Source organism: Falco biarmicus, chromosome 3, assembly GCF_023638135.1.
Source record: "Falco biarmicus isolate bFalBia1 chromosome 3, bFalBia1.pri, whole genome shotgun sequence".
Classification (NCBI taxonomy): domain Eukaryota; kingdom Metazoa; phylum Chordata; class Aves; order Falconiformes; family Falconidae; genus Falco; species Falco biarmicus.
Window position 1 is genome coordinate 14,506,906 of NC_079290.1, and position 26,245 is coordinate 14,533,150.

A 26,245-nucleotide genomic window follows, 5' to 3' on the forward strand; every position below is an offset into this window, starting at 1 on the left:
AGAGGAAATGCCTAGGTTATGAATATATCAGAATAAACCAGGCCTTCCCTTGTGAGCTGCGTTCCCAGCTCGCTAGTATTACCAGACTTAAGTGCCTACACCTGGTACCAGAAGTGAATGTATATTTTTTTAACTGGACTAGCCTTTGGTGTTTAGGCACTATAAGATAAAATGGATGTTCTATCAATGGCAGTGGTACTCACATGTTGGAATTTAGTGTCTCAGTCCTCTCTGTAACTGTAGTCCCAACATTCAGGAATAACAACCATTTATCATAGGTGAAGTTAAAATTTCAGGGACAGAACCTTCTTACAAGAACTTCAAGTTAATGAGGACAACGTATGAAAAATCAGCATTAAAACAGGAATATGGTTTTGAAGTTTACTATAGTCCCACTGTTGCCTGATAACATCTTTATGTTTCAGGAGTAGTATCTCTTGGAACGTTGCTTTCTGAAAGCAAAAAAAAAATATATTACTATTATTCACTGAACAAAATACCCCTTATTTTTCCCTTTCACACACAGAAAACATTGATTGAAAGACAAAGATTTTCTGTAGTGGAATATAAAGTATTTATTATTACAATATTTACAATATTACAGGGTAGGTAAGCTATTAAATATTACAGCAGATCCCACCTATATTTAAAATGCTTTTCTACTTGATATTAATGAAAATAAGCCACTGTTGATTATGTTCATTTACCCTAGAAGGGCCATAGAAATTAGTGGAAACCAAAATGAAGTGCTTTAAGATTATCTGTGAAGAGTTCAGTCTTCTTGGTCTTCAGAGAACAGCTGGTTACCTGTTCCACTCAAAAAATAAAGGTAAATCTACATAAAAAAAAAGAAAGGTAAATCTACCTTTAGGCAGTGCACCTGAAACTGCTGAAGAACCATAGAATGGGTTGGAAGGGACCTTCAAAGGTCACCTAAGTCCAATCACCCTGCCTTGAGGGACATCTTTCACTAGATGAGGTCGCTCAAAGCCCTGTCCAGCCTGGCCTTTAACACCTCCCATGATGGGGCATCCACAGCTGCTCTGGGCAACCTGGTGTATCACCACCATCATCGTAAAAAAATTCTTCCTTATGTCCAGTCTAAACCTACCCTCTTTTAGTTTAAAACCGCTGACCCTTTTACTGTCACTACAGGCCTTGGTGAAAGTCTCTCTGCCCTTCTTATAAGCCCCCTTTTAAGTACTGAAAGGCTGCAATACAGTCTCCCTGGAACCTTCTCCAGCTCCTGTTCCCAGGCTGAACAACCCCAAGCCTCTCAGCCTTTCTTTATAAGAGATGTGTTCCAGGCCTTGAGCCATTTTTGTGTCCCTCCTCTGGACCTGCACTAACCAATCCATGTCTGTCTTGTGCAGGGGACCCCAGAGCTGAATGCAGTGCTCCAGGTGAGGCCTCCCCAGAGCAGAGCAGAGGGGAGAATCCCCTCCCTCTAAAGGCTGGCCACGCTTCTTTTGATGTAGCCCAGGATATGCTTGGGTTTTCTGGGCTGCGAGTGCACATTGCCAGCTCACATCCAATTCTGCATCCACCAGCACCCCAAGTCCTTCTCCCCAGGGCTGCTCTCAAGCCCTTCATCCCCCAACCTGTACTGATACTGGGGGTTGCCCTGACCCAGGTGCAGGACCTTGCACTTGGCCTTGTTGAACCTCAGTTGAGGTTCACATAGGCCCTGAATGTATCTGAATAAGTCTAAATATTCAAGTATCAGAATACTGCAATTTTCTGTAATTTTTTGCAATAATTCAAACAAGGATCATTAACTGACAGTATTCTTTGTTCTCATGGTATGGGAGCAAATAGTGCTGTGCCCTGTCTGGTAAGACAAAGGCAAAGGGGTAAGATTCTTTTTCCGTTTGGTTTGTCCAGAGGAAAGTAGTACATTGTTCCATGCAATAAATAAAGCGTTTCTCTTCAGCTGGACTAACTGTCAAATGCCTGTTATATTTTGCTCTCACTGGTTTAGTTAGGGGACTGATGAGATCACGTACCTCACCTGGTTAGAATGCTTCCATGTTCACTGCTGGTATTGTTGGGAGGACTTTGATATCGGAAGGCTCTGCAGCGCAGATTTACATATGGTTCCATAGGCCTGGGAGTAACTGCCCATGAATGCTTTCGGATCACCAGCAGCTCCCACGTTTGCAGTAATCTGGAACATCTTTTTACTGGGCTTCAGAAGGGGATGAACATCTTTGCTCTGAAACTGAGTATTTCTTGGATTCTGTGCAAGAAAGGCCAGCCAAGATAGTTAGTAACCTGTACTCAGCTTTCTAAAATCCAAATAAGGAATACAAATTTTCCTTCAGGTGCAGAGTAGGACAGATCATTAACGCCATATGAATAATAAACAAAACAGACTGTTCTGTAAGATCAAGAATAGGATGGTGAGAACGACGTGAGGGAGAAGGGCTTAAGAATGAGTGTATCAGGAATGAACTAGTGGCACTGGAGCAAGATACAACAAAGTAATCCTGCGCTAGAACACAAGTCTAAAGGCCTGTTTGACTAGTATTTTGTTTTCAACAGCTGTGAATGTTTTAAATATATGTACAAAAGACAGATCATCATCGTAATTCCCCAATATATACTCCTGGCTTCTGTCAATGAAATTACTTCAAGACATTGTGACTTGGAAGCTGCATATGGATACAGTGTTTATCAGCTCCTGTGGTGGGTTAATAATATAATACATTTGAATCTGCAGTTCACAAGGAGAGCTATTTCACTGCAGCTTACACTTTGTGAACCTCTATAGTTAACTGAAAGGCAAGAGTTTCCACCCACTATTGTGGCACTGGCTGCTGTCACCCCAGCCATTATAGGAGTCTTTCCTGGTCAAATAGCTGAGAAAAAATGTTTCATGAGCCTGATAGGATATTGAAAATGAACGCAGAGCAAACTGGAACATCAGAAATTTTCAGCTCCTGCTGAAGCTGAATAAGGAAGATGGAAAAGTCAACATTCACTTAAGATAAGCCACAATCATAGTCTTTTTTAGACTTTAAGATAAAGTCCAACCATTGACCCATGACTGCCAAGTCCACCACTAAACTATGTCCCTCAGTACCACATCTACACATTTTTTAAACACCTCCAGGAATGGTGATGCCACCTCTTCCCTAGGCAGACTGTTCCAATGCTTGACCACCCTTTCAGTGAAGAAATTTTTCCTAATATCCAATCTAAACCTCCTCTGGTGCAACTCGAGACCATTTCCTCTTGTCCTATCGCTTGTTATCTGGGAGAACAGAGCTACCCCCACCTGTCTACAACCTACTTTCAGGTAAATTATAGAGAGCAATAAGGTCCCCCAGAGCCTACTTTTCTCCAGACTAAACAACCCCAGTTCCCCTCAGCTGCACCACTGCCACCAGCAATGGAAGCATCCAATGCTAATGACCTTCTACCACAATATCCTGTCTCTGACACTAATCAGGATTAGCTTCTCAGGGAACAAATATAAAGCACAGGGCATGTGTAGGGTGATCTCCCTATTATGCTCTTCCAGTAACAGAAAGTTGGTCACAGTTACCCAAAGAATCTTCAAAATGCATTGTTTGTATGTACATCTGCACATGCGGCAATCTCCACAATCTCATATTGTGGAATAAATGGTTCCACACTTGCTCCACACTTCTAGAATAAATGGTTCCTCTCACTCTCAAAACAGTTTCAATAGGATTCCAAAGCAAAGGGGCTGACAGACGGGTTCTAAGTGTGCATGTGGACACACTTGGAAGCTACTGGCAATTATGTCTCCTTTTAGCAGTTACTCATACGTATTTTCGTATCAATCACAACAGTTAAAAAGAGATCCAGTAGGAACAAGCTTGACTTTTAAGTGTCTGCAGCTTGTTTCTAGCTTGAAATGGTTCAGATCATTCAGAGCTGTGTTCAAAGAAATAATTTCCTTTAAGGTAAATGTGATATTGATCCCACCCAACTCATCTTGGATAGTGGTGTCTGTCACAAGTCCCTTCACACAACTGCACTCAGCATATATTTTGAATGGTTTGGAGCTCCAGCACATAGACACTAAAGTATTCTTTTGTGGGGATGTGAGAAAGTCCCACAACAAACAAGTCAATCTTCAGTGTCACAAAAAAGGTAATCTATGGTGCCTCCTCCCATATTCTTCCCCTGATCACTTTGTGTTGGCTTGACTCTCCTTGAGCTAGTCAGCAGACAACTAGTTCAGGAAAAATAAAGAAGCAGGGGCAAGGAGGTCATTTAAGAACCCAATGAAGATAAGAACTTTTACAAGGAAATGTGGCCAAGAACAAGGAAGAGGGAGGAGCAGAGAGGACAGGACTGAAACTTTTCAGTGTTCAACAACAGCAATCCATTACGTTGACTACAGAGGTAGTGCAAATTCTCCAAAGCCTGGAATATCCAACAGTCTCAATTTGGCTAAAAAAAGAATTTGCTACCTCCACACTTTGGACAGGACAAGCCATCATTGAAGATAATGTAAAAGCAACTGATCTGTGATTCTAAAAGTCAAAGGGCATTTTCAGTGCTGCTGACAATCTTAACAATTTGGTAAGTCTGAAATGGTGTTGAAATCCTCACTTGTCTGAAGTGATAAAATTGAAAGTAGAATGGAGTCCAAAATTAGCCTGTCCTCTAGAAAAAGGGCAGTGGAAAAAAAGTCATATATCTCAGCACATCTCAAAAGACATTGCATTAAAAACTCAAGATGGGAAAAATAAGCAGAGGCAGAAGATCTGCAGAGATATTTTTACTTTTCTTTTTTATTACAGTTAGCTGACGTATATGATCCATTACAATTCATCTTTGTGAAAAACAAATTTACTGCTAATGAGGCAGAGACCTAGATTTACAAAAGGGCTGTGTTCCTTCATGTTCTCTGAAGTAGCTAATTCCCATACTTAAATTCAACAGTCATTCACAGAACTTCTGCATAAATGTATAGGCACCAAAATACTCTTGCTGCTCAAGTCACAGGTGATAGGTTTTTGAAAGACTGGGGCTAAACTTAAAACTGCAGGAGAAAGTTAGTGTTTATTAACCCAGGCTAGCTGAAGATCAGTATTACATATGTCGGAGATGTCATGTTTAAGCCACATCTGTGCCCTTGGCATTTCCTGGTGATTACTATAAGTGGTCTTCCTCTCAACGCTCTGCCTCATGCACGGCACTAAACTCAGGGTCATAAACTTCATTAGTAGACTAAACACCTGAAATGTAGGTATTGCAACACTGAAGACTGCAAGTATCTATGTGAATCTCCCCCATATTAGAGGCAAATTATGTCTAGTTACTTCCCTACTAGCAGAAACTCTACAGTGAGCACACGCTTCAGCTCTCTAGTAAAAGAAACATATTCCATACAAGCCCAACTGCCTTATCAAACTCCCCACTCAAGTTTAAAAAACTCCCAGTTTTTTCCCCACTCAATCTCTTTTCTTTTTTCTTCCCTATAATAATGCCTCATGGTGGATTACATCCCACTGTAGAAGGGTAGTACCTACTTTGAACAGCAGTGTGTGTTATGGGATTGTATATCACACTGATCTTTGATCTCTGACATAAAGCTCTTCCTAAGTCTTCACTCCGGCTGGATACTTCTGGCTGGACACTACTTGTAGTTCCAGCATGCACATACGAAGTTTTTAGAAGAGGCAGAGTTGGTTGTCAAACTGGTACCATTTGACTGACACCACATACAAGCAACAGAAATGCAGTGTATATCTTTGTCATGAGTAATTTTAACTGACAAAAAATTAATCTGCTCACTCACAGAGCAATATGTCTTGCCTCTCATTTAGGTGTCTTCACAAAGTTGCAAATCAAGATATTTTGTGTCTATATCATTTTGGTCTATCAAAAGTTAGGATGGGTTTGGCTTTTTTGGTAGCATTACTACTCACATTATACAGGTTCTGTACACTTGTAGGAGGTAGCCAAGCATTCGCATTTGCCCACGTGATTCGTCTCTCAAGTTTCCTATTGTTGGAGATTCTGGCCTGTTGAAAAGGTGGTGCAGAACAGTTCCTGATCACAGCACCAGAATTTGCATTATCTGCAGAAGAAAAACCATGAGAGAAAGTAGGAAGATCATGAGGACACAGAACACACTAACTGAGGCAAGGACAGAACATAAAAACTGAGTTAGCCCCTGCCATCTCACCTCATCTCACAAACACAACAAAAATACTCAGAATAAAATCAGAATGTAGTAGGCAAAAAAACCCCAGAGTTCAAAAGGGAATGGGAAAAGGTAACAGCAGTAGAGAAGGAAAGAGAAAACCGAAAGGAACACAGAGTCAATACTGAGGCAGGAAAGAGCCAAAGAGAATGTCATACACCCCAAACTCATTCAACAGTGTTTTGTTCTTCTGTCATTTTCCTCCCACACTTTCACATTCTCATTTTGCCATGTAGATACTCCCAATTTTTTTCCCCACTCAATCTCTTTTCTTTTTTCTTCCCTATAATAATGCCTCATGGTGGATTACATCCCACTGTAGAAGGGTAGTACCTACTTTGAACAGCAGTGTGTGTTATGGGATTGTATATCACACTGATCTTTGATCTCTGACATAAAGCTCTTCCTAAGTCTTCACTCCGGCTGGATACTTCTGGCTGGACACTACTTGTAGTTCCAGCATGCACATACGAAGTTTTTAGAAGAGGCAGAGTTGGTTGTCTCTGGCCTTTCCTGGTAGGTAAAGTCACAGAACTGGAATCTGGAAGTGGCCTGGATTCAGACTGACTTAGTTGAATGTTTTCTCTCTGCACTTGCTCCTTTGGATGACTATTTAATTTCTTTCCAAGGATCACCTACAAAAAGCAAAAGTTGGTTAGACTTAACTCAGCTACATAGTAGAGCAGAGGAACAAAACATAAAACCAAAGACTTACAAACAACTGCAATTTACTTAGCAGGAAAAGTAACAAGTATAATTTTAAAATTAATACAGGGTTGGAAAGACAATAGAAATGCTATTCTCAGTGGAGAGAAAGAATAGGCGGAAGCATTAAGAAAAAGGATTGGAATAGGATATACCCTGCGGCAGAACACCAATAAATAAAATGGACATTAGCCTTGGAAAAGACAGAATCTATATACCCAAAACGTTAAAACTATGTTGTTTCTTACCATTCCTTTCTAGAACTTTGCAAAGCTGATTTTTTAAGAGTCAGAGCAACATTCATTTTGGTTAGTTCGCAATTACTTCTCACCTACCTCTACTGCTATTATCTAGCAACAGAATCCTTGCCAAGGTGGTAAGAGCGTTAGGAGCCATGAGCAGATGAACTAGTAAAGTGAATACTAAGCGCAGGTAGTAAAGGTATTCTAAATGCCAATAGATTGGTCACAGATATTCTAGGTACAAGGCTAAGAAACAAGGAGGAGAGAGAGGGGGAGAATCCTCTCCCCCTAAAGACTGGCCACGCTTCTTTCGATGCAGCCCAGGATATGCTTGGCTTCCTGGGCTGTGAGCACACATTGCCAGCTCATATCCAATTTTGCATCCATCAGCACCCCCAAGTCCTCCTCCACAGGGTTGCTCTCAATCCCTTCATCCCCCCGCCTGTGTTAATACTGGGCACTGTCCTTATCCAGGTGCAGGACCTTGCACTTGGCCTTATTGAACCTCATGAGGTTCACATGGGCCCACTTCTCAAGCTTGCCCAGGTCCCTCTAAATGGCATCCTGCCCCTCAGGCATGTCAACCGTACCACTCAGCCTGGCATCATCTGCAAATTTGCTGAGGGTGCACTCAGTCCCACTGCCTACAAGGAAAGTACAGCTTTTTATTTTCCTTTTGATCTTACCACATATACCAAATGGTATCAAAAGGAGTATCTTTCCTTTTCCCCATACAACTGAACATTTTGCAGAGGTCTTTTTTCTGTTTGCTTGATTATTGCATCATTTCCTGATTTTTCAAATACTATTTCCCCCATGTCAATGCATTCAAAATATGGCTCCTAAGACATCACTGTCCTTTATTCTTAGTACATCAGCTACATTGATCTTTCACTTGCTCTTCCTCCTCTGTTAATTAATTATTCTGAAATCTGATAGTTCCGTGTATGTGGTGCAGCATGCAATGGTACTTATGTTCCAGCAAAAAACCTCAGCATTAGGTTATGCGATAACAGCTTGTCTGCACGCTCACAATGGAGCTCAGAAAAACAATGGCAGGATGGGGAGCCCAAATAATATGCTGCTGAGCTACTCCCTGACCCCTTTTCATGGAAGCCATCAGCTCATCAAAGGCCCATCTGCAACAGGCTGAAAGGAGCACAGGGATGCACTACCACAGACAGGAACCCAAATCAAGGGCTACTCAACACCTTGCCTAGGCCCCTGCCAGGGCTGTCCCAGCAAAGCCATCGGCCCCATTGTCCAGACCCGAAACTCATCACAAGTCATCAGGATTTCTCTGGATCACCTTTGGGATTAAGGGTAGCAGGGGATGGGGGAGTGGCAAGAGATGGAGGTGTGGAGGTTGCTGTCTAGGGGTTAGACACATTATGAGATGCAGGGGAAAGCCATTTGGGATCACACAGGACTTATGGAATGTTTAAGGTGGGAGCCAAAAGAGGAAAAGAGGAGTTTAGGTGGTTTGAGGAAGAACAAGTGCAGGAAGCAGGGGGCAAGAGGTATAAAAATGGCCAGTCCTGTGTAAATAGCTGGCTGGTCAATAAGCTTGTCTGGCCATGCCACGCGCCTGATCAATGCAGTTTGCCCTACCTTCTTACTAAAATCCTTCCTCCTTCCTGGAAGGGAGGCTGTCTCTTCCGTCTGTGCGTGTGTGTATGCAGATGTGAGTGCCAGCAGCTGGAGTCAGATCACAGGTCTGTGTCAGATCAGGCCCATGTGTCGGGTGCCAGCAACTGAAGAGAGTGCAGGTGTGCAAGTGAGCATGTGATTGCTAGCAAACATCAAGTCAGACTAATGGGTGAATAGATCAAGTAGCCTGGGAGCAAGGGGGTGAGCAGGTCTCTAAGGGTGTGACAGCACCTGCACATCCCCAGGGGTGAGAGCACCTGGGGGCAGGGGGAACAGAGGTCAGCTAAGGGACTTGGAAAGTCCTGGCCAGCTGTTTGTGTGCATGGCCTGTACCAGCAACTGGAGTAGGGTTGCAGCCTTGGGGGCTTGTATATCCAAGTGCCAGCAACTCCGGAGACTGGGATCCAGGGACCAGCTACTGAGCAGATGGAGTGCCTGAGACCAGCTGCTGCAGGGATCCACCTTTAATGTGTGTGTGTGTATATATCCTCACGAGTTGAATTCCACCTTGCTCAGACAGAGAAGGGAGCAGAATGAGGCTGATGGTGATGTCTATGTGTGAGTGCTCTGAGTGCCCGTTTGTGATCCCTGTGGCCAGCCATGTATAAATGCAGTGTGTGTGCCTACTGAGAATGCATCTTCAGCCTTGCTACTGGCTGGATCTGGGGACACAAAGTGGCAGCAGCCTCACCTCTCTTGCACTGTTGGATCCAACATAATATATTAACATAATAATATCCTAATAAAATATATCCTCATAAAAAAAACATAATAATAACACAGTCTCTCAGACATCAGGCTTTACAGACTTCTCCCAGCAGATATCTAGACTTAAAGATCTCTCAAAAATGATGACAGTATGAAGCTGACTGATAAGAAGCACCAAGATTTAACTGTAAGCATGTATGGAAAGACCAGGGGAATGTAAACAGAATAAAATGACTGAATTCATGAAGTGTGTGCAAGAATGGCAGGTTACTTGGAGGATTAGGACTGTGGAAAACAAGAGAAATTACCTCATATAACTTATTTCGATATTCTCCCACAGACAGCTGGATATCATCACCTAAAGGAAGAATCACGTCGTAGTCCAGAGAGGGCTCCCTGGCAGGACAGTGAAACCTAAGAAGATGATAACACATAATGTAATTCATTAAGACTAAAACCAGCACAACAGATCAATATAATCTTAAAAAGGATTGTTAAATCATCTAGTGTAACCTCTAGTGTAAAAAGGGTTAGAGAAAATGAAGAATCATTTTTGTCTTTTTTTTTTTCTTTTCCTTACCATGCATACAAAGAAAACTTGTGCCAAGAGCAGGTCTGTCATCTCAGAAGTCATCAGGGTAAACTGCACATTGGCATTACTCTCACCTTTTCACATAAGGATGCTGCAGAGCCTCCTCTGCTGTGAGTCGTTTATCAGGGTTAAATACTAAAAGTTTCTTCAGAAGATCCAAGGCAGGCAATGGAGTGGAGGATGGTAAGATCTCCTCAAATGTTACTCGCTGCCTAGAAGTCAGAAAATGATGACATAAGCACCCAATTCACAGTGAAGGCATGAATTACAGTTCTGTGGATCTCATCAAGGTGACACCTGACTCCAGAGTTCACTCACAAATAGTACATCATAATCCTGGAACACCGAAGTATAGGCCTGTGAGTATGGTAAAGTCTTTTACCCCTTTGATTAGGTTTGAGTACCTCCTCCCTAGTGTTAGAAACTTCTGTGAAATGCCTAACTTGCAAGTCTAGTCTTTCTTTCTCTTCTTTCAGTGGAAAATGTGAGATATCAGACAGTATCAGAAACAGGGGAATAACAAGTCCTCTGGACAACAAGTCATTCTTTTGTTCTTTTGACAATGCAGGAAGCCCAGACTCCTAACTTGGATGCTGCAGTTGAACTGTTAAAGACCCCATGAATCCAGCCCTTAGACCACAAAAATTCTGTATAATTCGCAATGAGAAGAGGAAGTTTAAAAATCTGGTTTTGCATTTTGAAATCCTAAAGATAATTATTAACATAACAAACACAAGAACATCTGATACATTTGAAAAATCAATTTTAAAACATGATACTTATTGATATTTCAAATAATTTTGTTACTCTATGACAACATTCTTTTAGTTTGAAAAATGATCCATCACTGAACATAGAATTTGGACTGAGTGGTTCAGAAAAAAATCTTCTCAGTTTTGAAGGCTAAGATTTCACTTGCTCTTTTACCTAGCTTGAGCCATCTATCAGAAACTTAGCCACTTGACCATCACATTTCAGCCAGGAATTAATGGAGAGTTCCAATTGCTGTCTTTCACTACTCAGAGAAGGGTTATAGAAATGAGAGAGCTCTTCTCAGAGATGCTGTGGTGGTTGTCCCCAGCTGGCCACTAAGCCCCCACCTACTTGCTTGCTCACTCCTCCCTGCCCATGCTGCTGCTCTTTGACATGCAGCAGCCTACAACAGAAGGATTCACTAAATAGGCTGGGCAAGCTAGACAGCTGTTTAATCCTCTCTGTATCCATGGCACCTACACCAAAAGCCCACTGGCACCCTTTTGGGTCCCTAAAGTAGCCTCTCCTGATGTAGTCCATGCCAAGGATGCACAGAGCCTCCGAATCAGTCACAACAGGATGCTTTTGCCACTTAGTGCTTGTTAGAGTCACTTCAGCCTCCAACACAGGTAACAGTTGAGACCATCCTGTTGCTCCAGAAATCCAGGTGGGTTCTGTCCCCTTGTATCCTGATGGCATTAGGGTCCCTGTGCACTGGTATCCAGCAGAGCCTTATACTCCTGTGGGTCCAATGTGCCAGACTATTGAATCCATACGGTCCAATAAACCCAGTTATGCCTTTGCTCTGCTTGGCTGGAGGCATGGCCCCTCTACTCCTAGTCAGAGCGTTCATTACCCAACTCGTGTAACTGCAAACCAGGATCAGAAGTAGTATCAGTCCTTCCACTGTGTCTGGGAAATTGCCCAACAGCAACTGAAGCAGGCACCTTCCTGAATGCACCCTTTTTGGCTGCTGTTTTTCCTTGCAATTCACATATACAAGTTTCTAGTCCAAGATCGATGCACTATCCCACTTCCTCAAGTCCTCCCCATGGTCATGCATACAGAACCACAAGGTGGCATGCACGGTTCTCTTTCCTTTGAACAGAGAAAGGCTGACTCCGTGTGGCACTCCTGATAACTAAGACACTAACCGGTATGGGTGAGGAGGAAAACATACTCTCTCTGAATTTACTAGAACTTTGGGGACAGTTTTTCTATAGCTGCAACACCATAGGGTTGGGGAGGTAGAAAGATTCTCTTTGTATTGCCAGAGCTAGCCAACCAGTCTGTCTACAGCTGGTTCCTCAATGTCTGTACGAGTATTGTCAGGGTGCTGATCTACAATGTTGGTGTGCTCTGTACAAACTTTTGACCATGTGCACTGGGCTTCACCCGGATCTATGGAGCCCTGATTATTGCCCAGGTTGCTGTAGACCACCTCCACCACCAATTCCTTAATGCTGGGTATCTCCCTCAACAGTGGTCCACTTGCTTCAGTAGTTTACAAGGTCCTCCTTGAGGGGATACCTCACCTCCACACTCAACAGAAGTCACCTCCAGAAGCTGCAGATTGTTGCTGCTCTTCTGATCCCTTTATCAGTTCCCCAGACATCCCAGCTGCTGCTCCAATTCCTGACTCAACACTGGCTCCAGTATCCTAGCATCAGAGCAACCAGGTGATAAATCTCCTCACCTGTGTGACAGCTGTAATTTTTCTGCATATCTTGCAGCCCATTCAGGGATAGGGACTGGGTAGTTTCTGCACTCATTCATGATTTCTGTCTCTTCCCCCTCCTGTTCTTGTGAGTGCTCTGCTGCAGAACCAGCTGCCTCTTCTCATTCTTCCTCTTGCTCCCTCTTACAAGCTTCTTCCTCCCTTACTAAGTCACTTCCTCTTCTATTGTTTAGGAGCAACTCTTATCATGGAGGATTGGGTCTCTGACTTAGCCACACTGCCCATTTTTATGTCCTCAGATCCAGAGACCCTTTCACCCCACTAAGGCAGGTGTAGGCCAGGCCCCAGCATGGTGTGAGAAGTTGTTGTCTCTTTGACACAGGGCATCCTTTCTTCAAGTGTTCTGTCACTTCAGCAGGATGCCAAACTTGTTTGGGTGTGAAGTCCTACACCACTGGACATGAAAATTGCTCTAGGTACCTGCCCAAATTCTCCTATGCAACCTGTGACACATAACCTGACTACCTCAGGGCATATCCCTGTGTGGCATTCACAAATAGTCAATTATCCTTAGGAAAAGTCAAAATCAGATTCTTGACATATACCAATAAGAGCATTCTAGTTACCCAAGGACATTCAAGAAACTGAAGAGCTATTGTTAACAAGGCAGGAAAAAAAAATATCTATCCCAGGAAAGAAGAAGGGGAAGGTGCAATTCTTTACTTCCTCTACCAATTGGCTCTCGGATGAGAAGAGGAGCAATTGTTAATTGTATCCACAAGATGGTTCCCAAAGTACTGGGACAGAACCAGTGCAGGGCCTAAATACCAGCAGAGGCTCAAGGGCAGTGCTTTTACCATAACTCTCCCAGGCAAAACACAAAAAAAGTGCTAAACACCACAGCAAAGTGCAAAAGCTGAAAGCAGTCATTAACAAGCCCTCAAATCTGATGTACAGCAAGACAGGAAGCATGCCATGGAGCAGGTAAAGGAACAAATAAGCCCGTGCTGAGAATACATCAATATTATGATCAGCAACAGCTAAACAGGTGTAACTGCTACAAATTCCAGTCTAGCACACTCCAGTCAAATCCACTGTGATGTCAAACCCCTGTGGCCCCATCTTGGGTGCCAAAAAGGACTCTGGTGGGTGACCCCAGCTGACAGCTTAAGACCCCATCCAGTTACTCAGTCTCTCCTCCTCAGCAGGATGGGGAGAAAATCGGAAGGGCAAAAGCAAGAAAAGCTCGTAAGTCAAGATAAAGACAATTCAGTAAGGGGAAGGGGGGGAAAAAGGGAAAAAGGGGAAAAAAAACAAACAACCAGGTTGTGCAAAAGCAGTCCCCACCAGCAGACCGATACTCAGCCAGTGCCTGACCAACAGCTACCTCAGAGAAATTCCTCCCCCTCCCCCCCCCCCATTTTATTGCTGAGCATGGCATTCTATTGTATGGAATATGGTCTGAAGGGTCAGCTGTCCCAGCTGGGTCCCCTCCCAGTCTTTGGCCAACCCTTAGCCTACTTGCTGTGGGGGCTCTGCAAGCATTGTTAAGCAGCAGCTAAAATGCTGCTGTGTTATCAGTGCTGTTTTGGTCACAAATATAAAACATAGCAGCATATGAACTGCTATGAAAGAAATTAACTCCATTGCAATCAATCCCACTACCGGTGCACAACAAAAGGACAAGAAGCAACATTTGTAAGTTGCATCAAGGGAAATTCCTATAGGCTACTGTGGCCATCCACTTCCCCCTGACAAGGTCAAACACGTCATGCTAACAGCTGAATCAGCAGGGACAAACGGGTCTCAGTTGCTCAACTGCGTGGCACAGATTGATAAAGGAATCCTGGCATCCCTGAATGAAAGGGAATAATGCTCCAGGATGCCAGATGAGGAAGTCAGCATGCACACACATATGCTGTTCACGTGAACATCAACAGACTTGCTACAGCTCATGGTTTGAGCCACTGTAACCTAAACCTATAAAACGTATCAGTAAGTGTTCAGAGAACTAGTCCCACACATTGCTGGGCTATGCGTACTGCCGACTCCCCAGTGAGAAGGATGCCCACTGATGTCATGACAGATAAGAGTAGAGAATACTTAGAGACTGGTAAGTAACTTCTTATGGCCATAGGATAGTGTAAGAGCATTAAGTTTACTAACGTTTACTAATTAGGTATGTAATAAATGCAGAATAATGGGATAGTCTGTGTACATAACTGGAGGATGTGAAAGAAGTATGAGAGAGACAAGGAAAAAGAAAATTAAAGGAAAAAAAATCAGTGAAAGTCATTAAGCAGCTGGAATGAAGCTGTCAGCCTAAACAGGTTCAGGCTTTCCATGTGTGAACTGATGACATCAGATACCCAAATGACTCAGGATAGGAAAATATTCTAATTTTGACAAAGCACACATGACAATAGCTTGGAATGTAGGCCCATTTTGTTATTCCCAGATTATGTCATTGAAATTCTCATAACCCTCCATCATTATTTTTTTAAAAAAACTTTACATCCCTTCCCTAGAGGGAGGTGAATCCGCAAAGAGCAGACATCATTTCCACTGGTGAACACTGGAAGGTGACTTCAGGGGAACTTTTTGCCAACATCATACGGTAGATTGTTGACTTCTGAGACACATCAAACATAGAAGGCTTACCGGGAACTCATGCAGTTAATAACTGAGGCCCTGTAATCTGACTGTATAGCCATAATATCTGCAATAATGAAAGGAGACTGTTAATGCCAAAATTACAAATACCAGAGGTACACAGTTTATGAAGGAAAGCAAATATTTGATAGTAATATTGGAAATTATCCTAATAACACTCAATGAGAGGACTTACAGAAGGGGGATGGAATATTTACTTGCAAATTTTCTAAGCTGATTTTCTCAATTCCTGTTCATTCTACTATAGATTTCATAAACTTGCACTCATACCCACATATGCAGAAGCACCAAGCTATGTGAGGCCAAATGATCTAGCCAGGATCACTTGTGTGGGACACAGAGAATAAGGGATATTTCTTTTTTTTTTTTTTTTTTTTTTTTCTTCAGAATCTTGCTTCTTTGGTCCCCATAAATCCTAGGCAAAGCTGCTGCTCATAGCTTGGTTTTCCGTGTTTGCAATAACTGTTGAACAAGTGCCTGTTTTCACTTGTTTGGCTAAAAGAAATAGAAATTGTGTCTGCTATAAGCTGCAACCTTGCAGCCATTTTCCTGCGGTAAGGACACAGGACCTTCTGTTAATGACTCATTTGTCCTGTGCTCTTAGAATGCAGACCTTCTCACGATGACGTTACCAACACATTCCTCAATTGTATTGCTGAGAATGGAATAGCATTTTTTTTGTTATTAGTGCTGGTTATTCTTCTAACTTCTGTTTTGGTGTTTTCACACACACGCATTTCCACTCATATTTCATTCACTGCAACCAAATCTCTAATAAAAACTATAAATAACTTTAAGCTTGGACGAAATTCTCCAAAACTGTGATGTCCTTAAACTGAAGGCAGTTATTTTTCTAAAAAACTGCTAGCTCAGTTAGAACGTATCAACTTACTGGAGAAGTTTATAAAGTGTATGGGCTGTTAGACTGGATCTCATAGAAGACAATCGTAATCATCATCATCATCCCTTTTAGATTTAACACATATTTACTTGGTCTTTTGCTTCCGTGTTTAGATTTCCAGACCAAAAAGTCCAATCTACCTTTACTACACAAGTCCCACTGAAGTATGATACTCTGTTTTAAACTGTTATCCTCTTAGAAATCTCATAAATGTTTTGAAGGCCTGGTTCTTGTTTCTCATCTAATGAAGTATGGGCTTATTTTCCTCTAACACTAACATTTCACAGTTAAGTCTTTAATTTCCTTGGAAAGATGCTGGAACAACTTGCAAGAGATAACTTCTTCCCTGATCCAGCTGGGCTGCTTTCCTTCACCCTTTTAATCTTTTCTCTAAATAACTTTCCCCATAAAAGAGTCTTACCTTCTGGGGATGGGGCAGGAATGACCCTCAAGATCTGCTCTATTTGATTCATTGTTGATGTTCCTGGAAAAAGAGGTTTTCCAAGTAGCATCTCTCCCAGAATACAGCCAATGCTCCACATGTCTACACCTTTAGTGTAACTACAAATAAGAATAGAACAGTTAGGACTAAATCAAGCAAATATTTTTCTGTACCTGGTATTCACATCATCTACATTACCTTATTTTGCTAGAAAAACAAGCTTGATGACTCCTTGAATATGTATGCTCACAGGTTTTAACTATAAAGTGAATGAGATTCAGGAATCATGAAGCTTGCGAGCATAAAACAGAAAGGAGATTTATCCTACTAAAATACACTCTAGGAAACCATAAAAGGAAATATATTAAAGGTAAATGCCAGGAGAAGGTAATAGATACTTTTCACATGACCAACAGTGAGGATAGGAGTTGCTGTTTGGAAACAACTGACTTTTCAGGGCATAATCTATCTAGAAAGTAGTTACTATTACTAAAGTAAATGTCAAACAATAGGTAAATGACAGTTTGCAAAACAGCCGCATTTCAAATTTTGGATACTAACCCATCCTGTATTTATTTTCTTTTCCAATCAATAAGATTTTGTATATTTAAGTCAAAAAAAGGACTAATCCTGACTAACAGGCAGCTGATTTAACATCTGATTACAGCATATTTTCTGAAGGTCTATCAAAGAACTCTCATTAAATTTGTAAAAGAGGACTGAAATACTCAACCAAATTTTGTAAAAACGCAGATTTAAGGGGAGAAAAAGCAAGTCTAGTGGGAGAATGGATGACAAACAGGTGAGCTGATAATGTATGTAAATGGACAATCTAAAAAAACAGGAAGGAAATGTACATGTCATGAGAGATTTTTATGTTGCAGAACTTAAGTTTAAATCCATATTGACAGAATGGACTGCTGACACGACATTGCATCTGGTGACATCTAAAATGAAAATATTTAAGACTTTTAGACAATATATTTTCCCAGTGCCAAAAAAATTTGAAATCCCATCCCTTCGCTCGCATTAAGCAGTTACCTCCGAGAGGAAAGTAAGATCTCAGGGGCTCGGTACCAGCGTGTTGCCACATATTCCGTTAGAGCAGGATTGCCTTGGTCCTCATTCATCTGACATAAAGAACGGGCCAGCCCAAAATCACAAAGTTTAACAAAGCAGTCTGCATCCAGTAAGATATTTGAAGGCTGAATTGAACAAAGGAAAATTAATAAGCTTTTTACTCTCTGAGTGGCAGAAGATTATTATCAAGGTTCTTTTACTAGTCTCATTCTTTTCATACTTTTCCATTTAGTGTTTAACAGAAAACTTGAGTGAAGGATAAATACTATGACTGAAATATACCTTCTGATCTCTGTGAATAACATTTCCTGAGTGGATGAATTTAGTTGCCTTCAGGAGTTGGTAGAGAATGTAACACTTGTGGATATCTTTCAGCAAATTCCCCTTCATAATCACAGCATGTAAATCTGTCTCTGTAATATATTACATCAGTAATATATCTAACATCAGTAAAAGATTACCAAGTTGTGAATATAAGTTCTTCAAAGCAAGGCCAGACTAGACCATTGTCCAAACTGTAATCTTTCAAGTGCATCTTCAACAGAAGTTAACACTGTCATTACTAATAGTAGTGCAATCTCTCTGTATTATGGGTTTGACTTGCAGCTCATGCTACAGTAACTTTTCTACTATTGCATACTTTTGTTATAACAAAATTGCACAGTTCCTTCCATATGTAACTCTTCTGTCTCTATAAGCCTGCTAATTTGTTGCTCACTGCTGTCTTTCCTTCATCTCAACCAGCCAGTTCTCATATAATTATTAGTCCCTTTAAAGCCTCACTGCTATATCCATCTAGTTACAACTGACATATATATACAAAACAGCCTGTACTGCTCCTACTTATAGGTCTACTTATATGAATAGTCATGTGAATCATCACACACTACTATCAAAGTAAGGAACAAAGACAACTCGTAGGAGAGGCTGTATTTAAATGGCTGATGCAATGCTAAGTCTCACCCATTGACTCAAAGATGAGGTAGATGTCCTTATCATTCTGAGCTCGGATAACATCAAGCAGCTTGATAACATTTGGATGTTCTCCAAATTCCTGCAGAGGTAAGGGACCCAACTGTCAAAATCAAGTGTCTTGCCTGTGAATTATAATTTCATTTGTATTATTGCCTAGAACAATCATTAACATGCTATTTCCTTCATTATGCTTCAACTGAAATAAATTAAAAACAAAGGATTTAAGCTTGCTCCACAGTATGAAACCAGGCAGTTAACCTAAAAAAAAAAACCAATCAACGAACAACTCTGTTGTCCAAAGTACTAGTTCTAAAAATCCCTCTATAGCGTTTGTGAATAAAATCCACTCAGCTTTATGCACCTTCTATTTCCTAATGAACACAAAAAATCATTATGGCAGTGAAAACAGAACAAAGTTGCCATCAATATTCATAATTCAAAAACCCACCCAACCAAAAAGTATCTATTTGAGAGCAGGCTGAAACACTCTACAGGCTGCATTGATTGAACTGACTGTAATGGGAAATCAGGCAGTCAGCATACAAACAGTACCTAAAAATAGATATCTTAAACCGCAGGTGAATTCTGTCCTCACATTTGGAGACTTACAATGCCGTCAAGATCATTTACTTCATCCTCAGTCTTAACAACTTTTTTTTCCTATAGGTAACACTTCTATGCACCTAGAGACACTGAACACTTCACAGTATGCCAACATTTTCATGAACTACCCTGGGTATAAAAGTACAAATAGCTGCACCATAAAACTACACTTATATCTAAAATACATAAATGAATTTTTTGTTATTTGAACCAGCCATACAGACCTTTTATCTATTTCTGTCACAAATTCAGTTATGAACAGTCTAAAATATCATAATATTAAGCTATCTCCAGCACATTCTTACAAATAGCACCATCTTCCTGGACTCTGAGGCCAAAACATAAATTGGTTATAATGTATTACATCTAGAAAAATCCACAAACCAACACACTCACCTGCAGCAACCCATGAAAATATACTTACAAAGCAGTAATATACAACCAGGCCATCAAATACCCTTGCACTTATTCTAAGGACAATATTCAAAATACCTATCCAAATAATCTAAAGAAAGTTTTTATACCCAAAAGGGCTATTTTTCTAGAGATGCAGATCAGTCTTGACCATGTAACTTGAGCTGTTTAAGAACTTACTTCGCACTGCAGGAAAACCCCATTGTCTCACACTGTCTTGCCCCGGAACGTTAAGTTAAATCACTCAACTTAACGGAAAGTTAAGAAAAAGTTTCAATCCATACTAAAAAAACAACCCACTTTGAAAAAAATGTGGTCAGAGCCAGTCTTACTTAGTTTTGCTTAAAGAACAATGCTCTCACTGATCACCAAAAATGACATTCTAAAATGTGGCCCAAAATGCACCAAATAGGCCTACAACTATACTAAACAATAAACATAAAACCTGCAAGCAGCTTGACAACCAGCATATTATATATCACCCAGAAGAGAATCACCAAAATGCCTAGATTCAACATCAACACTTCTCAATTACAATAAACTTCATCCAGTCCATCAAATTCTCATATGATAAACATACAGATTAAACTAAGCAATCATTACACACAGGAAGTAACGTGCACAGAAAGCACCTGGTTACCAATCAATGAAAGAGTATTTCTTATTTCTTTCCCTTTCTGATCTCTCAGTCTTGAACCTCAAGAAAAAGCTGTAAGATACCTTCAAAAATAGGAGGGGAAAATGACAATTCTTAAATCTATTGGTCACCAAAAGACATGAAAGTAAGGGCATAATAGCACATTAATCTCCCTCTCCCAAAATTACTAGTCCTTTCCTTCAGCAGAAATATCCTTCTTCTCCCAACTCCTTCTCCACCCATCTACTCCAGATGTGCTATACTTTCAGAGATGATCTAACTTACAGATAACTAACTTCTAAGGAATTGCTCTCATATCTTTTTAGCTTTTCAGTTTTCAGCTTCTGCTTCAGGCTGAAAGAATAATTAAAAAGTAAAAAAACTCATCTCTTTCCTGCTTATACTTGACAGTCTTAGGAAATACATCTTCCTATGAGTCCAGCCTGGCTTGTGTCCTTAGAAAAATCATAGTTATAACATTATCACCATTCAGAAACACTGGTGTTTCTACACAATAAGTCTGTGGAGGAACGGACAGATAATGTTAATGCCACTGCCGTTGATAACGTAATTAGGCATAGTGTGTGGTCAATTATATCAAAATAAGACCAGCCTTAAGGAATTCCATACGTAACTTCCATATTAGTTTTGCTTTAATTATTTCAAGTGGTCAAGTTGCTTCTCACATGATGAAGGAAAAAAATTTTGGCATGCAAATCTCTTCCACACCCCAGCCCCACCTCTGGATTATGGCATTTAAAATTTAAGAAAAACACTTTCTACCCACAAGGAAGTAAGAAGTAACAGAAAGTGCAAGTCAATATGGTGATCCTAGAACAGACATACTGCTAAAAATGGTGAAAGAACAGGGTTTATCTCAAAAAAAGTAAGACCAACTTTCCATTTCATTCAGGTGTTTTTATCTGGTCATGGAAAGACCGTTTGCCAAGATGGTGCAGAAATGAATAGAGTTGTCAACACTGATCATTGCATTTTGAAAAACAGTGGGAAGAAAATAGGTGTACAACATCTGAGATAATTAAAAGTCAGATAGGAGGGGGGGAAATGGACATTACCTTCAGGAACATAACCTCTCGAAATGTTCTCTAGAAATAAACAAAAAAAAAAGTTTATTAACACCTCAACAGAATGACAGAACAGACTATGGACTTCCCACGAGTAGGTTAAATTCATTCTAATCTCTAAAGCGAAGCAAACCCTTATATAGTAGACATGCTAGAAAAAACCCAGTTGCTCACCAGAGAGTCACAAGTATGCTCTCTGTGCTTAGACACTATACCATAACATAAGGGAGAATCAAATAGTGAATGCCTATGAAGGCACTTTTTCTTCAGGGACATCAAACAGTATTTTGTAGATGCCATAATATACAAAGCTTGATATTTATTTCTCCCTTTTATCCTAATACAGCTGTGGACTGTATTATTATATGCATAATTGTCAAATAACTAACACCTTTCGAGATATAAATCCTGAAAATATCTATGAACTCCCACCACATTTTTCAGGACATGTTAGAACAATGATTTCTCACCTGAGCATCCGTTCTGTTCCTGAAAGCATCAAAAATTTTTTTAACAGCAACTATTTCTCCTGTCTTGCGATTGATTGCTTTCCATACAATGCCATAAGCCTATGGAGAAAAAGGACAGATGAACAGTGTACTATGACACCTTAAGCACAGTTTAGACCTTTGGTGTGGAAGGTGGAAGAAGAACGTGCTCAACAGAGACTGAAAGAAGAGGTAATCACCAGCTACGCAGAAGAAAGAGACATTAGGCCAATGGGCAATACTTGGTTGAGTCAAGGACTAAGAACATCTGTACTTACTCCAACCAAAGGTCCACAAGGTCAAGCATCCTGGCCACCAAAGCAGCCAATAGTAGATGTACACACTCACGAAGTTCAGCAGGGTCAAGTGCAAGGCCCTGCGCTTGGGTCGGGGCAATCCCCAGTATCAATACAGACTGGGGGAGGAATGGATTGAGAGCAGCCCTGTGGAGAAGGACTTCGAGGTACTGGTTAATGAAAAACTGGATATGAGCCAGCAGTCTGCACTTGCAGCCCAGAAAGCGAAGCATATCCTGGGCTGTAACAAAAGAAGCTTAGTCAGCCTTTAAAAGCAAGTGAATCTCCCCCTCTGCTCTGGAGACCCCACCTGGAGCACTGTGTCCAGCTCGGGGGTCTCCAGCACAAGACATGGATCAGTTAGAGAGGGACAAGAAAATGGCCTGAGGGCTGAAACACTTCTGCAAAGAAAGGCTGAGAGAGTTGGCGTTTAGCCTGAAGAAGAGAAGTCTCTGAGGAGGCCTCATTGTGGCCTTTCAATACTCAAAGGAGTTTACAAGAAAGATGGAGAGGCACTTTTTACCAAGGCCTGTAGTGACACTATTGTGGAATCATTTAGGTTGGAAAAGACCTTTAAGATCATCATGTCCAACTGTTAACCTGGCACTGCCAAGCCCACCACTAAATCATGTCCCCAGGCACCACATCTACACGTCTTTTAAATGCCTCCTGGGACTGTGACTCAACCACTTCCCTGGGCAGCCTGTTCCAGTGCTTGAAAACCCTTTTGGTGAAGGAATTTTTCATAGTATCCAATCCAAACCTCACCTTGCATAACTTCAGGCTGGTTCCCCTCATCCTGTCACTTGTTACTTGGAAAGAAAGAGCCATCCCAATTGCCAACAGTGTAGTAGTATTATAGCACTTATCTGAGATACTTATATGCCAACTGTTTGTAATTCCTGATGCACAGCAAAGGACCTGAACCCATACTCCGGGATCACACATATTCTTGGGAAGTCTGCCTCAATGTTGCTATCTGAGTATTTAAGCATGAAAATCACTCAATATCTCATATTACAGCTGCTTCACTTTCTACAAGTGTTTAAATATTAACTGGGCATTTCTGAATGAGGAATGACCCCACTGTGCAGATGTAAGGCATCTCCTAGAATGTGGAAAGTTAAAATTCAAATCTGTGACCTAAAAATAAGAAAACTGGTTCTGTATCACAAGGGAGACCAAGTAATCACCTTTTGCAAAGTATCACAGAGTCATCCAGAATAGGGAAAACTCAGGTTAAACCTCCTGTTCCCTTAGTAGACAACACAGATTTTAGTTAAAAAACAAAACAACAACAACAACAAAACCAAAACCAACAAAAAAACCCCAAACTGTACAGGAACAGTGTATTTCCCTTGCTGCTGCACTTCTCTGCTTTATATTCTGGGCAATCCTCATCTGTTTCAGGGACTCCAACAGCCTTTTTAGTGCTCTGGTAAGTACACTAGGTGTGTGCAAACACAATACATACAGAACTTTCTCATAAAAGAGGCAGGAAACACAGGTATTTAGGAGACTGGAAGCACTTAAGTCAAGAGCTTGACTAGTAGTTTTGATAATGTCAGTGATGATGGACCTGAAACCACTAAAGTCCTTTAAAGATGTGAATGTATGTAGTTATGTTTGTGAACAGTCTTCAAATGGATCTCTCAAATAATCTGACATTTCAGATGAAAGAATAATGTCATTCTGTTCAAAGAACCTAGCATGTTAAAAGATGTAATATATTCCATTGGCGAAGGGAGAAAGGTGATAACTAATAACAAGATGGCATCAAACCTTGTCGCGACGGAGGGAAGACACAGTCACTCAATATGAGTGATCAGCAGACTTCGTTTATTGTGCCTTACAGTCACCTTTTATGCCTTGTTATAATTAGCTCATACATATTACAAAAGTTAAGCTCATTATTGGTTAGTTGCCTAAATATCAAGCCCGCCCCTAGTTTCTCTTCTGTAGTTATCTGTTCCCACCTGCAACATTCTTTTCCCACCGCAATCTTCCTGTTATTGTGTAACAAGAACAGCCAACGATAGTGTATTTTTGCTTTACTTCAGATAAGCTGAGAGCGATGTGCATTTTTGTCCAGCCAGCTGGACTATGTCTATGTGACCTTTTTCAGCTAGCCAGTTATCCACAAAACCTCCAGTCAGAGGCAAACTTAGAATGAATTACAGCAGTAAGAAAGATCAATGTGAATTTAAAAGGAGAAAATGAAAGCATTGTCTTGGAGGATAATGAAGAAAATAAGCTCCTCTGAAGTGCCCCCTTGTACACGAAATATTTAACTTCCAGTATCAACACAACTAAACAACTGCAAAGGGCTGCCAGAACAGAAAAGCAGATAAACAGGAAAGGTTTGGAGGCTGCCTGAGAATAAAGATCTTAGGCATTAACGTTGGTTCACATACAAAAATATGAAATTTATGCGGAAAAAAAATATTTTATGCTGCATAAATCCTTGAAGCAATGGGGTTACGGCAAAGGCAAAAGAATTTGGCTGGCACAAACAGAATATAATTTGAGACTCAGATTCATTTTACTGGAAACCAGGTGTACAGGCAAGTTCAGTAGTTCAGTGCTTTGTGTGGCCGTAAGTTACCGGGGGGAGGGGGGGGGGGGGGAAGCCTGATGGGGAATTTAAGGGTATTTTCAGTTTCACACGCTACCACATAACACTTCCTCTGAAGTTTAGTTGTGTAACGACTATAAGAAGTCACAGAAAAGTTATCAAGCTACGATTTATGATTTTTTTTTCTCTGTGAGTCACAATAAATATCTCAAAGCCCAGTTTTTCTTCAGCTGTATAAACGTCCGGGCCTCCAGCACTAAGCGCGGCTCAGGCCTGCGGCAGGAGGCCGCAGGGAAAGGCGGGACCCCCCGCCCAGTCCCGCCGCGCCCCCCAGGCCCCCGGCACACTCACCCCCTTGCCCAACCGCTTCTTGATCTCGTACTTCCGAGAGACGAGAGCCTCCACCTCCGGCTCACTCATGGCGGACGAGCCGAGGCGGCGGGAGGGCGGGCGGGCTCGGCGGGGCTCGGCTCGGCACGGACGCACTCCCGCTGCTATGGAAACAAGGCGCCGCCAGGCGCATGCGCCCAGCGGCCCGAGCTCGCGCCCCCCGCGGCGGGAGGCGGCGGCGGCGGGCGCGGCGCCTGAGGCGAGGCGCGGTGCCTGAGGCGAGGGCAGGCCGCTGCCGCCTCCTTTCTTTCCTTCCTTCCCCCGCCCTGGCGCCCTGCTGTGTGGCCGGTGGTGCCGCCGTGGGCTCGGCCTGGGCTGGCTGAGCCGGTGGGTGCCGGGGGAGCCCCGCAGCGCCGCTGGACGGCTCCCTCAGGGGGCGGCCCGGCAGTGGCGCAGGCAAAGCGCAAAGCTTCTCCAGCGCAGCGCAACCCTGTGGCTTCATCTGATAAACTAGTGTCAGGGGGGGATGTCGGGCATTGCTCTCAGCACCTGGTGTCCTTCCAGTGCACTGTAAAAAAAAATAAATAACAAATTCCTACTTTTATTTTTTTTAATCTAAACCCCGTTATTTCCAAGACCTGCAATGCAAATCTTTCCTTGCTAGCAGCATGCTCTGGCAGAAACTGATTCCCTAAATAGCCTTTGTTGACAAGCTAAATGTAGACTAGTTCAGCCACAGTTACACAGACTGAAAACTTGCTGAACTGCTGGAACCGAGGATTTGTCATCAGTGACATTACGTCCAGCTGGAGGTCAGTTGCTAGTGGTGTGCCCTAGCAGGTACACTAGGTGTACCTAGTGGTCAGGTCAATACAGGTGCCCCAGTGCTGTGTAGCTTCTTCACTAATCTGCTGGATGGGGGGCTGGAGTGCTGCCGCAGCAAGTCTGCAGGTGATAGAAAACAGGGAGGAGCAGCTGACAGAGCAGATGGCCATGCCACTAATCAGAGGGACCCTGTCAAGCTAGAGAGGTGGGTCAGCAGGAACCTTGTGAACTTCATCGCTGGAAAATGCCAAGTCCTGCACTTGGGGAGGAAGAGTCTCATGCAACAGTACAGGCTGGCACCTATCTGGCTAGAAGACAGCTTGGCAGGAAAGGACCTGGAGATCTTGGTGGACACCAGGTTGACCATGAGCCAGCAAATGTGCTTTTACACCAAAGGTGGCAA

At 42.0% G+C, this 26,245-nt stretch overlaps 1 protein-coding gene across 6 annotated transcripts; it reads right to left on the bottom strand.

The window, feature by feature from the left end:
- Positions 1-243: 243 nt before the first annotated feature.
- Positions 244-25,401, bottom strand: MAPK15 (mitogen-activated protein kinase 15). 6 transcript variants are annotated; one of them, XM_056332169.1, is made up of 14 exons: positions 25,039-25,401; positions 21,799-21,897; positions 21,320-21,349; positions 18,578-18,668; positions 17,897-18,027; positions 17,576-17,739; positions 16,514-16,653; positions 15,180-15,237; positions 10,162-10,299; positions 9,804-9,909; positions 6,528-6,825; positions 5,913-6,064; positions 2,012-2,239; positions 244-452 (listed from the first exon to the last, which is right to left on the bottom strand). In XM_056332169.1, exons 1-13 carry the CDS (start codon positions 25,105-25,107, stop codon positions 2,033-2,035), a joined length of 1,683 nt encoding a protein of 560 aa, XP_056188144.1. In that variant the 5' UTR covers positions 25,108-25,401; the 3' UTR covers positions 244-452; positions 2,012-2,032. The 6 variants fall into 6 exon arrangements, with proteins under 6 accessions (XP_056188144.1, XP_056188143.1, XP_056188142.1 ...); XM_056332168.1 differs by having other exon boundaries at positions 2,007-2,239; XM_056332167.1 differs by lacking the exon at positions 244-452 and adding an exon at positions 561-835 and having other exon boundaries at positions 25,039-25,400.
- Positions 25,402-26,245: the final 844 nt, after the last annotated feature.

Excerpts from the sequence above, each read along its gene's own strand:
- MAPK15 (XM_056332169.1), bottom strand. The coding sequence starts at position 25,107 with ATGAGTGAGCCGGAGGTGGAGGCTCTCGTCTCTCGGAAGTACGAGATC. Across the intron at positions 9,910-10,161 it reads CAGCATCCTTATGTGAAAAG|GTTTCACTGTCCTGCCAGGG; the intron begins GTGAGAGTAATG and ends TCATCTTCTTAG. Across the intron at positions 6,065-6,527 it reads AACACACACTGCTGTTCAAA|ATAATGCAAATTCTGGTGCT; the intron begins GTAGGTACTACC and ends TTTCTTCTGCAG.